The sequence below is a fragment of the Zeugodacus cucurbitae genome, chromosome 6 (assembly GCF_028554725.1).
Source record: "Zeugodacus cucurbitae isolate PBARC_wt_2022May chromosome 6, idZeuCucr1.2, whole genome shotgun sequence".
NCBI lineage: Eukaryota > Metazoa > Arthropoda > Insecta > Diptera > Tephritidae > Zeugodacus > Zeugodacus cucurbitae.
In genome coordinates, this window is record NC_071671.1 from 2,096,715 (window position 1) to 2,114,730 (window position 18,016).

The 18,016-nt window shown below is 36.3% G+C and overlaps 1 protein-coding gene across 6 annotated transcripts in view; it reads left to right on the forward strand.

Moving 5' to 3' along the window:
• The window catches only part of LOC105215627 (uncharacterized), an 87,837-nt gene extending 71,753 nt beyond the window's left edge, over positions 1–16,084 (forward strand). For 4 of the 6 annotated variants that reach the window (XM_054234783.1, XM_054234782.1, XM_054234784.1 and 1 more), the window contains 6 exons: positions 534–710; positions 11,014–12,775; positions 12,872–14,616; positions 15,378–15,548; positions 15,635–15,752; positions 15,825–16,084. In XM_054234783.1, coding sequence (XP_054090758.1) covers positions 534–710; positions 11,014–12,775; positions 12,872–14,616; positions 15,378–15,548; positions 15,635–15,752; positions 15,825–15,855 — 4,004 coding nt within the window. In that variant the 3' untranslated portion in view covers positions 15,856–16,084. Of the gene's footprint in view, positions 1–533; positions 711–5,120; positions 5,637–11,013; positions 12,776–12,871; positions 14,617–15,377; positions 15,549–15,634; positions 15,753–15,824 lie in introns of those variants that run through there. The other 2 variants (XM_054234787.1, XM_054234786.1) reach the window with 2 other exon arrangements.
• The last annotated feature ends 1,932 nt before the right edge of the window (positions 16,085–18,016 follow it).

Sequence of the window (18,016 nt, forward strand, 5' to 3'; positions counted from 1 at the left end):
TCATGATTGTTTGACAACATTAATATAGAAATGAAGAAATATAAAACAAAAACGAAAATTCCGGTTATTTTTTGAACACACCTCGTAAGTATGATAGTATAACTATAAAAACAGATAGATAGATAAACTCCATAGATATATGAATACTTGTCCTCAACAATTTTCAATCCCATATTTACAAGCTGAACAATCTAAGATCAAAGCATAAGATAGGAACAGATCAACTTTGCTCCAAGAAGAGACCTTTTCAGCATATGGTGCATAGCGCTTCTTTATATAGCATCCTTAGCATTTCTCAGCTAGTTGATCTATATATTACGATTTATTCTGACATCTACTGTCTTTGCTGTTACCTCGAGCCTCTTAAAACGGTTATATTTTGAAGTCTCTCGAGCCAAAACTTTCATTACTAGTTCGAAACCACTCTAAATCGGAATTCTTTAAGGAATATAAAAAAATATTTATTTTCTAAATTCTTTTACTTTTCTATCCTATCTTTCTACTACATGCCTCTTTCTCTCTCTTTCTCCCAGGTCATTTGCCCAACTATCAATTGGTGACCGCAGTGCCTGTTGTCATATTGGATGATGAAAAGAAATCTACTTCCAACGCCGGAACGATAACTGCAAGTGCAACAACAACCTCAACGACATCCGCAACAACAGCCACAACCACAGCGAGCACAACTGCCAATAGCGCAACAAGAAATGGTGAGTAATTTTTGAAGATCTTGAATTAAAAAACTATTAATAAGAGTTAATAATGCTGATTTCGAATCGAAAAATATTAGAAAAGTTCAAAATCAACGCCAAAAAAACAACAAATCACAACGAACATACTAAGGGCAGTGTATACAGCTTCTGGTAGAGAGAACTCTCGCTAGACAGTATCGAATAAAGCAGCTGAAAGTATATGTAGTTCGACAAAACTAAAATAGTTCCTGAAAAAAATAGTTCAGCTTGAAAAATAAATTTTACTGCGTCTTCACCAAAATTACTTTAATTGCTTACTCCATAGTGTGGTCCAACCGCATGAATTTTCATTACCAAACTGTTTCTCACGCGTCATTTCGACATTATTTATATGCCATTCCAGAAAGTTGTTGTTGTAATTTGTAATATTCAGATTTTGACTGTAATTTAAAGCGGAGCACAGTTTGGAACGGATGTTTGTAATTTATAAAGTTACCGAAAACTGCATTTTTGCACATTTGTTTGTATGTATGTATGTACAAACTCAAAAAGGTGCTCAAAAAGAAAACCAAGAAGAAACAGCGCGAAATTCTTTGATTTCTGGTTGCTTCAAATTATCTGAAATTTCGCTACAATTTAAATAAAATGCATGTGTATTCATTCATTCCATACAATTTTTTGTTGCTGTGATCACGTACGCGTGTGAAGATTATTATTTTGCATTTATTGCACTGTTACCGTTTCCTTTTCAATACAAATACATTAAGTGGTAATAAGCATACAAAACCACATGCAATACAATAAATACAATTAAGATTATGCGGATAGTGATGTAGATTTGTTATTCGGTATTCGCATGAAAGTGAAGATTTTTAAAGAAACAAAAAATTTTTTTTTAATTATTTCCAAAAGGAAAAAAATATATATATTTTTGATATTTATTTTTAATTTTTTGAAAAATATTTTTTTTTGATTTTTTAGCTATCGCATTAAGGTGATAATTTTGAACGAAAAAAATTTAAAAAAAAGAAAAAAAATTATATTTAAAAAAATTTCACAAATTAAGATTATGCGAATAGTGATGTAGACTTGATATTCGGTAAGAGATTTTAAAGAAAAAATAATTTTTTGTTGAAAATTATTTCCAAAGGAAAAAACATATATTCTTTTCTTTAATTTTTTGAAAAATATTTTTTTGGATTTTTTTAGCTATTGCATTGAGGTGATGATTTTGAACGAAAAAAATTTAAGAAAAAAAAAATTAAATTTAAAAAAATTTCACAAATTAAGATTATACGAATAGTGATGTAGACTTGAATAAAGGATTGAGTATTCGGTAAGGGATTTTAAGAAAAAAAAAATTATTTTTTTCAAAATTATTTCCGAAAGGAAAAAAGATATATATATTTTTGATATTTATTTTTAATTTTTTTAAAAATATATTTTTTTTGGATTTTTTTAGCTATCGCATTAAGGTGAAAATTTTGAAATCAATTAAAAAAAAAATTAAATTTAAAAAATTTCACAAATTTAAAAACAATTTCGGTAAAATTTTTTTTCTTAAATTTTTTTTTTTAATTTTTTTTCTTAAATTTTTTTTTCTAAGATATCGGCCAGTTTTATGCTTAATATATATTTTTGGGATTTTTTTCTGGGTATAGAACTGTTTTTTTTTAATGTGTTGCTCAATCTGAATCTCTCATCACTCACAACACTATCTATCACCGCTCAGCACAATTCACCCCAAAGAAACGCACTCTTAACACACATTCATAGAAATGCGTTTATTTGTTGTTTTCTTTTTGTACTCTGTTACTTTTATTCTTTTAAATTGGATTTCGCATATAATGATTAACTCGAACTTTTACGCTTTACTCTTTTGGCTCTATCTTTTCTCATGTGCTTTTATTAACTGCAAATTGCCTTAATTTTCTTGCCAATCAACTGTGGCGATCTGCAGACAAAGAAATCATTCACTCTTTTCATACAACAACAGCAAACCAAGCAACAAGAACAACAACTGAAGACACTCAAATTAAGAAAAAAATTCAAAAAATATTTTTATAATATGCATAAGAAATGCATGAAGCTAATATAAATGTATTGTACAATCCCTCACAAGAGTGCAAATAAGTGGTTGCTTTATGAAAATAAAGATTGTATAGATTAAATAAATACTTGTTTCATAACTCTTTCACGGTTGTGGTGCAAAAAAAAATTTCAATTTTTATTGCGGAAGTGATTAATTTTGTATTTTTGCTCATATATTAAGTCTTTCTGGCGCGTCTCCAACCGTATGTTGACAGAGAACTCTGCTTGCCAATCACTACAATTCATACATTTTTTATTTAAAAGTAAATATTGTATGAGCGAGCTAATGAAAACCACTTAATTCTGCATTAGCACACACAAATCACTATTTGTATAGTGAATTCGCAAGCAAAATTTAGTTAACTAATTTGCAAACTCAGAGATTTTATGCAAATACTTTTCGCAACTTTGTTAGATTTTATAATAAATCAATATAAATTAGACGGTTGTGATGAAGCAGTGATTATTGGCTTTAAGAAAGACCCATACCAATTCTAAAATATGACACAAACACCTTGGGAAGGGATGAATCCGGATTCAGTCTGATGAGACAGACGTCGTTCTAAAGATCTAAAACTAGCTAATATGATCTATGGAGATGACTTTCATTTTTTCATCCGATAGGTGCATACATCCCTTCCTTTCATATTTCATTTGCACTTTATCCTCTCCAGACGTATGTGGTTCTAGAGTTCTAAATCTAGCTAATATGATCTATGGAGATGACTTTTATTTTTTCATCCGATAGGTTCATCCTTCTCCTCCTTTCATATTTCATTTGCACTTTATCCTCTCCTCTCTTTTTGCATAAAAGTAAGCTTGGTTGTAGAAGTTTGTTGAGGACGCGCTTCATACTCAAAACATGAGCTAAAATATGCTGAGTCAATCTATAAGTGATCTTGAGAGTAGCTGCTATTTTTTTAAAGCTCATCCTACAATTCACTCTACACGTTTCAATATCAACGTTATTGTCGAAAGTGTGACTGTGAAGTTTAAACCACTCGCATGAGTTTATCCAATGAGTTCCAAGTCCTCTGTGAATGCTTTATGTCTCTCGAGAACTTGAGTTCGATGACAAAGAACTGAGGTGTGTCTTAAAAAAACTGCTGAATTACCTATAAATATCCTCGGCATTACGCAGCTACCGTTTCAACAATCACTCTTCGAAAAGAGATCCAACTGATTCCACAAGATAAAACTGATCTGACAAAGTAAGAGCTAATTATCCAGCTGGAACTCTCATGGTTGACTGTTATGCTCGAAGAGATGGCCAAGATGATGATTAGGATTTCATCTGACTTTATAAAGTGCTAGTTTGTCATGCGTCTCAATAAAACCTTGAAAATCTACAACAAAAAATCTTCTTACAACACAATCAAGCATGACTAAATAAGTAATAAAATATTGGACAAAGTAGCGGCCATCAATATTTCAAGTCACAGCCGTCATAAACAATCAAAAAATCGAAAGAATCAACGGTAATTACATAATACAGTAGCCAGTAAAAAGGCAAAAAAGGCGCATAAAACAACAACAAAGTAAGAAATCATTTTTGAATGTTTCACAGTGCGCCCTGCAGCCAAATGTGAGCTTAGCATTTTTTGCTATACGAGATGCGAGATTAGAAAAAAATTGATTACAATAATGAAATAAAAAATGTGCAGAAATTATTATTATAAAAAATAAAAACAACAACAAAAAATCAAAATCGTAATGACACATGAGCGCGTTGAACTTGGAGATAAAAATAAAAAAGCGCATATAAATCTTGTCGATGAGACACGCAAACTTGAAAGGTTTTGGGCCGAGTCGCGTTGTCTGCGCAATTTTATACAAATTAAGGCCGCCAGCGCATGGTAAATCATTGCGTTGAGTGGAGGGTTTCACGCCAGCAAGGGCACGAAGGTTTGACTACAAGAGTACAGTAGAAAAATGTTTGTATTTCCTAGGGTTTGTATGCGCCACCGCCGATAAGTTGCTATTGAGCTTAACAGCTTTAATTCAAAACCAAAACAACAATAAAATGTATGCTTTCGTTGTACAAATTAAAAAAACTTAACACGCATTTCTACATACATATCTACAAGTGTTTTTCGTTTTGTTTTGTATGCGCACAAATGCAGACGACTGCGTTGGATAGAAATTAAGTCAAATTAAATGGAAAGCCAACAAATTCGCGCACATACATACTAAGTGCCAGTGCCAACAACAACAACAACGTCGCAAAATTTGCATACAATGCACGCATGCAACATTTATCAGGCAGCGAACCAGTTTGCTTGTTGAGCTGTGATGTGCGCTTAAATTTGTATTTCATTTTCATTTGCTTAAAGTTCATTGTTTTTGCATAGTTTTAATTTTAAAGCCAAAAGTCGAAATCACTCGCTACACACGGGCTTTTTGCCTGCTTTGCTTGGCGGCGACGCGTCAGTCGTACGCGTTCGTCTCAGCCACGCAGACATAACCAGTGAAAAGTAAATGAAAGCATTGAACATGTTTCAGCTAAAAAGCACTCAATTTGAATCGAGCGAAAATTGTATAAAAACAACAACAGCGACACTTAAGAACTCTACGGAAATTGTGAAATTGAAATGCGTTTGAAACTCAAGCACATAGCGCCCTGTCTGCGGTTCAAGGTCAAAACGGCCAAACGACCTTGGCCGCAGCAAGCGCCACCGAAGTGCGCAAAACACAAAAGTTTGAAGTCGAAAACAGTTATGGACATGGATATGTTAACGGATTATGAAAGTGAAAGAGAGGGTGCTGAAGTGGCTGCGGAAGAAGAGTTCTGTTTAAATGATAAGAGTGAAAATGTTCACTTAAAAAGGAAGAAGAATAAGCTCATAAGCAAAGGTGGGATGGAAAATAATTAAAAAATAATAATAAAAAAAATACAATAAAGTGGAGAAGGGTATATGCGAGGAGTGTTCAAAAAATAACGGGAATTTTGTTTTTCTTTTCATTTGACTACTTTAATGTTGTCATAGACTTTGGCCTGTACATATACTCGCCTATTATAATTCTATAATCAATTACACTGTGTGGTTAATTGGTTAGTTAAGGCAGTACTCTGCTTCAAAAAAATCGATTTTTTTGTTTTGTTTTAAATCTCTTCCAAAACTATCCAAGAATATGTCTTTAAAATTCCAGAGACCAATTCGACATATTTTCGACGCTAGAGCAGTTTTAGTGGCCGAGCGTCGAGCAGGTGTGAATGCTCAGGCAGACTTTAAAGCGCGTTTTCTCGAGTTTTCATTTTCACAAGTGTTAGAAAACGATGCCGGCGATAGCAAAAAGAACATATGTCCGATCGAAAAAACCAAAGTGATCCAGCTTCAGTATTAAATTATCTTCTATTTGAACTAAAAAAGTTGGACAAAAGTATTAATTGAACTACCTGTTTTGCAACTTAAAGTCAATTTTTTTTCTTAAAGAAGTAAGTTTTTTTTTCAAACTTCGAAAAAATTTGGAATTTTATAACTTCTTCGGTATTTTTTTAGTTCATAAAGAAAAGAAACTTATAAAAATTAAAAAAAAAATTGGTTCGACTTTTTCAGATGCATCGCAAGATCTCCATCACTACTCCATACTTACAACTTTGAAAAAATTTCAATATTTTTTAATAATAAATATTGTTTTTTAAGCCTTAAATATAGTACACTATCGTCTTAAAATTCCGTTTACCGCAATCATTTCCTTCCCTTAAAAAAAAAAAAATGCTAAAAAACGCTTTTTTTCGGCTTCTAAAGCAGACTACTGCCTTAACCGAGTCCTTGGTACTGAAGGCGAGCGTGTTCGGTTCATAAGTGAGCATAATATTCCATGCTGATTTTCAGAACTAATTTTTTTATCAAAGTTTTTCGAACATTTTGTTATATTTCACACTCCTTAAGTGCTTACAATTTTCTGCAGTATTTACTACTACATAGCACTTTCTTACTTCTTCAAATTATTAGGTCTACAACTTTGCTTCCGCCGTTTTCCAATAGATGTCTCAAGGGTCAAGCACTGGTCGATTAAATCGATTAAATCGTTTTATATCAGTCTTGTACATTTGTGTCAACATTAACCCAACAAAATATTTGTAGAGATCTGTTTGCATCCCAAACTTATTCTCAACTAAAAATGTCACTTTTTTGGAAATTTTGCTTTTCTTTTTGTAATTCCAAGAAAAGTGCGGCTGAGGCTCATCGACATTTGTAACCGTTTTTATACAAAAAAATCTTTAATTTACAAAAAAACGGCTGGAAGCAAAGTTGTTGACCAATATTTTCTAAGAAGATACAGTTGCAATTGATTCAAAATAGAAAGCCCGAAAGCTGGCCCTGAAAATGCTTCCTAGTTGTATATATCTACTCCAATGATATGCATTTCATTACACTAAATACCTGTACGTATTGTTGTTGTACGAAAAAATTTCATTAAAGACATTCCCCAATTGGCCTCAGGCATAACCAACGCCCACGAAAACGTATTAAATTCGTAGCGTGGCAAATGAAATTGGAAAATTACGATCGAATGTGTCGCGTGTCAAGCCCACTTTTTGTCAATACACAAATTATGATTTTCACCGCCAGCACACTCTCTCACACCCGCCCACACACAATGGTAGTATGTAGAACAACATCTTAGCTCTTTGACTATGACCACTCACGGCCACGGAAGGTGAAGAATTTTTACACGATTCGTTTAAATGGTCAACTCTTCATTTTTCGCCACAACAATAATACTTTTCCAATTTTTATACGCTACAATGCCTTTGCGAATGTGTAATGTGATAGTTTGAGCGTGTCGCCGCTCCCGATCGCTAAGCGAGCGCTTTTAGCATTTTTTTGCAACGAAATATTTTGTCCATTTGGCTCAAGTTGAAGGCATTTGGTGTGCTTCCTTTTCATTTTTTATTTATTATTTATAGTTCTTTTAGCAAATGTGTGGTTTTTTGTCATAAATACCGGTGAAGCACTAATGAACACCATGTTTAACGAGTTAAAGTTCAGAGTGTCAAGAATGTGTACTAAACTCGTCCAGATCAATTAGGTCTACACTTTAATTTAATAAAAAAAAACCACGATAAACGTCTTCTAAGTGCCTCTCATTTGCTTGTTTCTCTATAAAACACACTCGTCTTACTCATCCAATCGAGAGGGTCTGAAAAGGTGTTCCCAGCAACATTGAAATGAAATTTTATAAACTCGTGTTTCGTGTATCATGGAATCAGCATTGATTCCAAACAAAATGTCGTTCATCATCCATCTTCTAACATGACGAAGGAATATCTCAAGCGCCCGATCTATATGTGCTAGAGAGAGAGAGAGATTCTCGTTAATATTTGTATAACAATCTAACAAATCGAATAAGCGACTAGCGAGATATGGTGAACTTGACCATAATTATTGATACGTCATCATCACTAAGCCGATGAGGGTATGTCTATAGTGTGAGCTCAAATATCATAGAACTTATAAGCCACTGTGGTCACTATGATAGCCACTATGGGATTCATGAATCTGATTTATGCGTCGCGTGGGGTTCGTACATTTTATCTGTTTTTGTATAAGGAGGAAGAAAACATGAAAGTTACCTGATATCTCAATTTCTCTCTCAGTAAAGAATTTCTTGACAGTTCAAAGTCTGGCTTGCGGTATTTCTCATAGCTTTGCGCCACTCTACATTAAATTACTAACAGCAAAATGGCAATTGCTCACACTTCAACGCCAACAACGGTAGTAAATTCTTTGACTTTGTATCTAGATATATATAATATATATCAAAGAGCAACAACAGCAAAGTTGCTAACAAAACTTTCAATATAATTTGTGCAATTACACTTCCACTTCAACGATTGGTTTAGTTCGCTCCGATTGAGTGGTTGGAATGCAACACCAAATGGACGCCAATGGCAATAAATGCAAGCAAATAGTAGGAACAACAACACAAGCAACAACGCTTGACAAACGACAGCTATAACTAGTATGAGGCAACATCACACCGCCATTGCCATCAACAGCAATCAATATTAAATTAGAAGCCAACAGACAATTGCAACGATGACACCAATGCGCCACACGAACAACGCTCACATATAACAATAATAACAACAACAATGACAAGAACAACTACATCAATATATGTATAATAATAATAATAACAACAAGCAACTAATGCTAAATGTGCGCCAATGGCAAAAGTAATCAAAGCGGACACGTGCTGCGCATGCGGTCAAAGGCGCTGCGGTGCGGCGACGCGCGGTGATGTGCGGTGTGGAATGAGTTGGCGAGTCTTGTAGCCGCACTTCAAGCCAGACGGCGGACAGGCCGATGAATGAGAATGAGGGGCGCTTTTGGTGCTTGTAAGAAGCCGCCTAAGTAACCGCAAAGGATGCGGTCCGGTGCGGCAAGGCGCCGCGCCGCCATACTCGTGCACCGCTTGCATAAGTATTTACATGTAAATGAAATTGGCAGCAACAAATGGCTTTGATTTGATGAAGAGCACGATGAAAGCAAGCAAACAAAAAAATACATTGTAATAAAATAGTCTTCCGACTAACAGGAATGCGCCGACGCGCGCTGAGTGTGTTGGCGGCTTAACGGCAAAATGCGGGCGGCAGGACGAAGTGGTCGCCAACAAGCAACGCGCCGACAGGCAGACCAATGCTGCGCTCGGCATTGTTGCGGCTTCTACTAAGCGAAGTCAATGTTTTTGAAGTCTTCAGGCGGCTGAGCGTTCGATGCGCGCGTGTGCTTTTGAGTGTGTGTCTCAAAGTGTGACTTGAAGTGTGCTGCGCGTCTCGCCTATCAATGCCGATAAGTTGCCTCAACAGAATGTAGAACAATTTGTTGTGTGGCATGAAAAGCAGCGTCGCATCGCTGTCTCGAAGTACACATGTGTGTAATCTTGTATTTGGCATGCTGGATGCTTGATTTCGGCCGCTCGCAGCTGGGCCTCAAAGCCACACGGGCGCATGCAACATAATCGACAATTTAAAGTGTATTTTTATTATTTATGATTTTTTGCTTTGCCGCACGAGGCTTGCATGCCAGAGACCACTGTACCTCCAAAACATCCGCTTTCCAGCGTGGTCGGCAACTACTTGATTCGATTCAGATTTCGTTAGATTGCGCCGTCTTCGGCTTTACAACTACAAATCGCCGTGATATTAAATATTTCTAAGTGGGTGCGCAGGCGGACGTCCAATCGTACAGCCAGCCGGTCAAGTAATTCCTCTTGGACGTGCGCCGCTTGTTTGTCTATAACAGGCACCTCTTCTTGCCTTATGCCAACGTTTAGTGTGGCGCATTGTTTCATTTACAAGCGTCAGTTTTTGTGTTCGTCGCTGCCTGCTGGCCAATGACGGCTGCAACATAATTAATGGTCCCATCGCGACCCACGCGACCAATGACTGTAACCGCACAAGGCACTAACACACCAACTGGTGATTGTTCACTGGCGGCGCAAAGAGATTTGAATATTCAAATTGTATTCATTTTATCGACGCTGCGCCTCCTTCGCTTTAGGGGAGGGAGGGTGCCGTTGTGTGGCGCACTTTCAGAAGCTGCTCAACATTTAACCAGCGGCTAATCGCTGTTGTAGTCGTTCGAAATTAGATTGGATGCCAGAGATAAAATTAGAATGGCAAGCGATGTGAAGAAGCTTGCGGCAGCCAGGTTCAACTAGCTGCGCTGAGTTAAGTAGTGGGCGGCCCAACGTCTCCTGGCCGGTTTGAATTATATATGATTAGTGGTGTGTTGAATTGGGTCAGGTATATGGGTCGGTTTGCGGGCGTTTTGATGGAGAGGTACTGCAACTAAAAGAGGCGAATAAAATGAGACACATAAGTGACTTCAATTTCCTTACCAAGTTTGGTCGGACAAAAATTCAGATGGTTGTATATGCCCTTCTAGATCTTTCCTATATATTTGGTTCCACTAATTTTTGATTTTGAGAATTCTACTAGCCTGAAGTCGTCTCCGAAATAGGACTCTATCGGTTTCATATATCGGTTTCTGGCTACGGACAGACCCTGGCGAATCCGAATGTCTAATCTCCGCACCCTTTCAAAGAAAGTTCTTCAAATCTAAATACCGGACTACGATTTCCACCTCTGATGTAAACCTCGATAAGATTTTTTGATTATTTGTATCATATTTATTTATAGCAGTCTTTTTTGTGGAATTCTTAATTTAAAGACCTCGATTTCTCATACTTGAAACTCCCTCTCTTTTACTTCCAGTCTTCACCTGGGGCAAGCGCATGGGCCGCAAGCTGGATATACTGAAGCGTAGCGACACCACCAACACACATAAGTCACACACAGACCTGCGTTCGTTGTTTCACACATCCACACATAACAACAACAACAATGATAATGCCAAGGACAACTATCAGACGCATACGCTGAAAAAATGCAAATCTGGACCCATTGAGACTATCAAACAGCAACAAAAGAACCAACAACAGCAGAAAGAGCAAAGAGAACAACAAAACTCACAGCCGTTGCAAAATGGCGAGGCAAACAACAAGAACCAACAAAAACCAGATAAGACGAAGGAACACAGCAGCCACACCAACAACTCACAAACGAACACGCCGACGCAACCGAACGCGCAACAACGCTCACAGAAGGCGATTAAGAACTTCTTCCATCGCATCGGCTCCACCGGCATGCTAAATCACAAGTCACACAACCTGATTAAGGCCGCCGAGCCGAGTGGAACGACCGGCAGTAATTTGTACCGCAGCAGTTCCACTAGTCAGCTGACCAGCTCTTCGTACATCAAATGCGACGATCCCACGGAGGGTCTGAACTTGGCCAACAATCGGCAGAATAAGCTACAGAAGAGCGCGACTAACGCCGTTACAAATCTTAAGTCCAGCAGCTGCGATGATATCGCCAAAGTGGGCACAAGCACCTCACCGAGTGGCGAAGACGCGACGCTGAGCGCACAGCCTCACAACGCAGCTGGGCAGAGCGGAGCGACCGGTCAAGAGTCAACAAATCGACGTGGCGCCTTCCCCTATGCATTCTTGCGTTCGCGCCTCTCCGTTTTACCAGAAGAAAATGGCGGTTCGGTGATGAAGCAACCTTCACTCAGCAGTCTACATGCCATGGACGCGGGTGGCTTGCAAGAGCTGCACCAGCAGTATCTGCAGGTGGGTCAACAACGTTCACCAACACCACAGCATCGGAACTCCACATCAATGCTGCCCAGTGACGTAACGACGTTGACCGATGGCACATTGGACTCCATATCGCTGGCAAGCACTTCTCCAAATCACCAACAGAAGGTGATTTACCGGAATGGCGCCCTGATCAAGCGCTACTCATCGGACGACAGTGCGATCAGCAACTGCTCGCCGCAACAGACTGCGGCTGCGGTCGGTGCAAACGCTTTCAATGGTGTGTATGTTAATGGCGAGGTTCTAGTGTCGCGCAACAACAGCCTCTCCTCCAAGGACTGGGAACCACTTTACCAAAGATTAAGTAGTTGTCTGAGTTCGAACGAGTCGGGTTACGACAGTGACGGAGGTGGTGGCGGCGGCGGCGTTGGCGGTGGTGTTGCAAACAACAGCAGCGTCGGAAGTAGTGAAAGTACATGTGGTAGTGTCATTTACCTCGGTAATGGCACGAACACACAACTGCTGGGCAATAATCTTGGTATCTCCGGTGGAGATACGGAATCTATTGCGTCGGGTACGTTGAAGAGGAACTCGCTGATTTCACTCACCTCCTCAGAAAGCGGCGTCGGTTGTGGCGGCTTGCGGAGTAGTAGCATATGCAGCACGACGAGTGGTTCGGTCTCACTAGGCGGCTACAACTATGACTATGAGACGGAGACAATACGACGGCGTTTCCGACAAATAAAATTGGAGCGAAAATGTCAGGAGGACTGCATTGGACTGGTCTTGTCGCCGAAGACCGTGATGACTTCAACAAATGAACAGCAATACCGTTACCTGATAGTCGAGATCGATCCGTATGGCATGGCGCAGAAGTAAGTAAACCGAAGGAGATTGAATTTTGTTTGTGGTATACCACATGGTATATAAATGGGTATAATATTTATGAATCCTTCTACTTTCACCCACAGAGATGGCCGCCTACGCATAGGTGACGAAATTGTCAATGTGAACGGTAAGCATTTACGTGGCATGCAGTCCTTCGCCGACGTCCAGCGACTGCTGTCGACATTCGTGAACAACTGTATCGATTTGGTGATTGCGCACGATGAGGTCGCCACTGTCACCGACTTCTACACTAAAATAAAGATTGACGGCAGCGCTACACAGTCCTACAACTCAATGCTGTCTTTGAATGGCGGTATTGAACCCGCGCCTGCCTCAGCGCCGCCCACAGCCAACCCGCAAAGTGAGTATTTGGCACGCGCGCGTAAACGGCTCAGCTATACGCAGCGCACGCAGAGCACGGACAGCATAAACTATGATCTGCAAAGCCTACAATTGGCGCTGGAGAATGAGGATGAGCGACAAAAGCGACGACCCTCTTCGGAGGTTATGGACTCGACCGCTAGTGAGCTGGATGTTGACGATGACACGCGCTCACTGGCCAGTGTGACGACGATGCATTCGCTGAGCTCGATGCCAACGCCGATGCCGCTAATGCAGCACAGACGCTGCTCCACACCGCGTCACTCCATGGACTCAACGGCGAATGGTGGTGAGTTTGCTGTCGAGCACATAAGGCGTCGCGCGCGTTCCTCGTCGGGGCAGCGCAATCTCGAGCTGACGCCACTGTACAATGCGAGCGCCGAGTACACGCCGGTGTATGCGAATCGCGCGTCCAGCATATCGCTGGCCACGCACACCATCAGTGACGATGAGAAGTGGCAGCTGTTGGCGCGCAAACGTTGCTCTGAGGGCGCGGCATTGCTGCGCGTTCAGCAGCAGCAGCAACTGCACCAACAGCAGTCGCAGGACGAGCTGCTGGCAGGTTGTGGACGCGTCGCGGGCAATCGTAGTGCGTCGCTGACTTATGGCGCGCCGGCGCCGTTGGCTGCGGGTGCATTTGCGGACGCAGTCGATGGTGCGGGCGGCCAGTCGCAGCAGCAGGCGCCGGCGTTTCCGTCGCGCACGCACTACACGCGCAACTCCATCAACCTGTCCAACTCGCATTATCGTTCGCTGCGTTTCGCGCATTCGCGGCTCAGCTCGTCGCGCTTGAGCCTGTTCATACAGTCGCCAGCGAGTGGCGCCGCCGAGGGCGGTAGACTAACAGCAACAACAGCCACGTCTAATAACATTAACAGTAATTACCAAAACTCCAAAGCCACTAATAGTACAAATAATACTAAAACACAAACAACAACAACAAGCAACACTACACCAACAGCAACAACTGCAATAAGGGCGACAACCGTAGCGCCGAGAGCGTCATCTGCAAGCGTTAGAGGCACAACGGAGTGTAACAACACGGACGATGATGTGCGCCAGCAGCGAAGACAGCAACAACAGCAGGCGGCGTCTGATCTCACTAATAACACTAATACAAACGTTAACCCGTATCATCTCATTTCTTACCAACAACAACAACAACACCAAAATCTAAACGAACAACAACAAGCACACCACCAGCAGCGACATCATCATGCCGCGCCTTCACATTTATACCAACAACATTTAACCGTACCAACATCTTCTATGCCAACAGCATTAACCACTTCGAACTCGAATTCGAGCTCGTCTTCGAATGCAACAACAAGTGCCAATGCTGTGGCAACCAACTCATTGCAATATCATCGCCCTTCATTGCCCGCGGCGAAACTAACAATCCGCGACGAAGAAATGGCCGAAGTTATACGCGCTTCGATGAGCGACGGTGAGTGGGGGGCAGTTGGGTGGGGAAGTGACACAAAATTGGTAGAAAGGGGGGAAGTTAATTAGTCGTGATTTTGCAGAATTCTTCTAAAAGCTTCTTTTCTCTTCATTTGAATAAGTGCAAAGTACAGATATTTAAATTTAGATTTCTTTTCAAGGTCAAGTAAGGTCGGTTTATTATTTTTCATATTTTAAATTGAACTGTGGTCCACTTGCAGCCAACTAAAGGCTCGCCAGAAAGAGTATTTACTAATTTTTTAATCAAAATAGATTTCAATAGAAACTAAACTACTAAATCGCTTGCTTTTAACAATTTTTAATTTGGTCTGAATTCTCTTGGAATTCCTGGCATTACCGCTAATACAAAATAAACCGCTAATTGGGTTACTAAGCGCTAACTAACGAGAGATAATTGTAAAAAAGACGCCTCTAATAAAATAAAATTGTCTCAAAGAAAATTTAAAAACTCGCACTTTATGTAACCCTCTACTATTGTCTACTGACAAACATAGCGCCTGAAAGTAGGCAGCACTTTTCGTGAATTTTGCGCCGACATTTGCTTGTTGCTGATGCTGTTCGCCTGGTAGATTGGCATGCGTCGAAATTTGAAATACAAATTTTAGAAAACCAAGAAGCACGTCAATTTGGCGGTCCAGGGAGTGCGAGTGACTCAGTTTATCACAATACTTACTTTATTAGAGGCATTAAGGGAACTAGAACCATATAGTAAGACATTAAAATATTTTAATATTATTTTCACAGGCGCCAGCCGCTCAACGCAGAAGACGATCACTTTCTTCAAGGGACACGGCATGAAATCGCTGGGCTTCAGCATTGTGGGTGGGCGTGACTCGCCAAAAGGCAATATGGGTATTTTCGTAAAGACTGTATTCCCATCGGGACAAGCGGCGGATGATGGCACACTGCAGGCGGGTGAGTCAAGTGAAGAGCTTAGAATACTTATGATTATAAATAAAAATTTTGAGTTTAAAAATCTCCACTTTTTGTACCATCCACAGGCGATGAAATAGTCGAGATTAATGGCACTTCGGTGCAAGGCATGAGTCATGCTGAAACCATACGGCTGTTCAAGGATGTGCGTGAGGGTGCGATAGTGCTGAAGGTGTTGAGAAGGAAGTAAGTTGAAAGTGGCGAGTTTTGAGAGAACACAAACCTAAATTAATTTGAATTTATTTGTTTTGCTTTCAGATTACAAAAGGCCAAATCAATGGGCGCTTAAACGGTGCACCAAAAACGCTAGTAGGAGCGTAGTTATCGCGAGTTAGAGCCGCTTGTTAAATTTATTAGAATTAAATCTAATTTAATGTAAAATAAATAAATAATGTATGCAGATCTGTAAGTTAGTGTTAAAACAAAAACCGTTTGTAATATGTTATGAAATAGTCTAATTTATGTAGTGATAAGCTCGAGCTTGATTTTAAACAATAAAATAAATTATTAAAGTGTAATATGCGATTATTAATGTTTTTTGTTTTTAAAAAATTGGTGAGATTTGAAAAAAGCGAAAAGTAAAATTTAAAATAATAAAATTAAAAAAAAAAAAATTAAATAATAAAATTAAAAAAAAAATAAAATAAAAAATTAAAAAAAAAAATTAAATAATAAAATTAAAAAAAAAATAAAATAATAAAATTGAAAAAAAAATAAAATAAAAAACAAAAAAAAAAAAAATAAAATAATAAAATAAAAAAAAATAAAATAAAATGAAAATAATATGATAAAAAAAAATTTAAATAATAAAAAAATAAAATAAAATAATAAAATAAATACTAATAATAAAGCATAGGGTTAGTTGAAAGAAAAAACAAATAAATAAAATAAAAATAATACTAATAATAAAAAAATAAAAAAAACCAAAAATATTAAATAAAAAAAAACAAAAGTATTAAATAAAAAAATAATAAATATATAAAAAAGTTAATACATACAAATAAATAATAATATGAATAAAAAATATACAAATAAATAAAAAAATAATTAAAATCTATATACGTAAATGAAAAAACGAAAATATATATAAATAATATTGAAAATATTGAAAATAAAAAAATATAAAAATTAAATTAAATAAATAAATAAAAAAAATAATAATAATAAAAGAAAAATAATATAATAAAAATAATACATTTAAAAATAAAAGATATGTAAACAAAACCAAATATAAAAAATAATAACATCATAGAATAATAAAATAAAACAAATTTATTAAGAAATATAAAATAAAAATAAATAATAAATAAAAACATAAATAATCAAAAAATAAGTAATAAAAACCAAATAAACAATAAAATTAAATAATAAAATTAAAAAAGCAGAAGTATGTACGTAAGTAGCAAAAATAAATTTAATATATTTTAAATTTAAAAAATAATAAAAAGGAAAAAATAAATTAAAAAAAAAACGAAAAATAAATTAAAAAACAAAAACAAAAAATAAATTAAACAAATAAAAAAAGATAATAAAAAATAAATTTAAAAAAATATAAAAATAAATTTAAAAAAATATAAAAATAAATTTAAAAAAAAATATAAAAATAAATTAAAAAAAAATATAAAAATAAATTTAAAAAATAAATTAAAAAAAAATAAATTAAAAAAAATAATAAAAAAAGATAATAAAAAATAATAAAAATAAAAAAAAAATAAATTAAAAATAAATTTAAAAAATAATAAAAAATACATTAAAAAAAATAATAAAAAAATTATAAAAAATAAATTAAAAAAATAATAAAAAACAAAAAAAAAGATAATAAAAATTAATTATAAAAAATTAAAAAAAAAAATTATAAAAAATAAAAAAAGATAATAAAAAATAAATTTAAAAAATAATAAAAATAAAAAAAGAAGAAAAAATAAATTAAAAAAATAAAAAAAAGTTAATAAAAAATAAATTAAAAAAATTTTTAAAACAAAGTTAAAAAAAAAATAAAAAATAAATTTAAAAAATAAAAAAAGATAATAAAAAATAAATTTAAAACAAAGTTAAAAAAAATAAAAAATAAATTAAAAAAATAAATTTAAAAAATAAAAAAAAATAATAAAAAATAAATTTAAAACAAAGTTAAAAAAAAAATAAAAAATAAATTAAAAAAATAATAAAAAAACAAAAAAAGAATATAAAAAAATTAATTCAAAAAATATAGAAATAAATGAAATGTAAAGTATACATTAAGAAAATAGGTAAATGAATAATTACAAGTCACAATAATTTCAAAAATTAGTTTTTAACGAAGTACAAAATTTCTTTTCCTTTCAATAAAAATTTAAGGCATGTAATTCAATGATTTAAAAAAATTATTACAAATTTTAAATTAATTTGTTTTGCTTAATTATTTAAAGCATTAGCAAAAAATATAACCTTTTTTTAGCAAAAAAATAAAA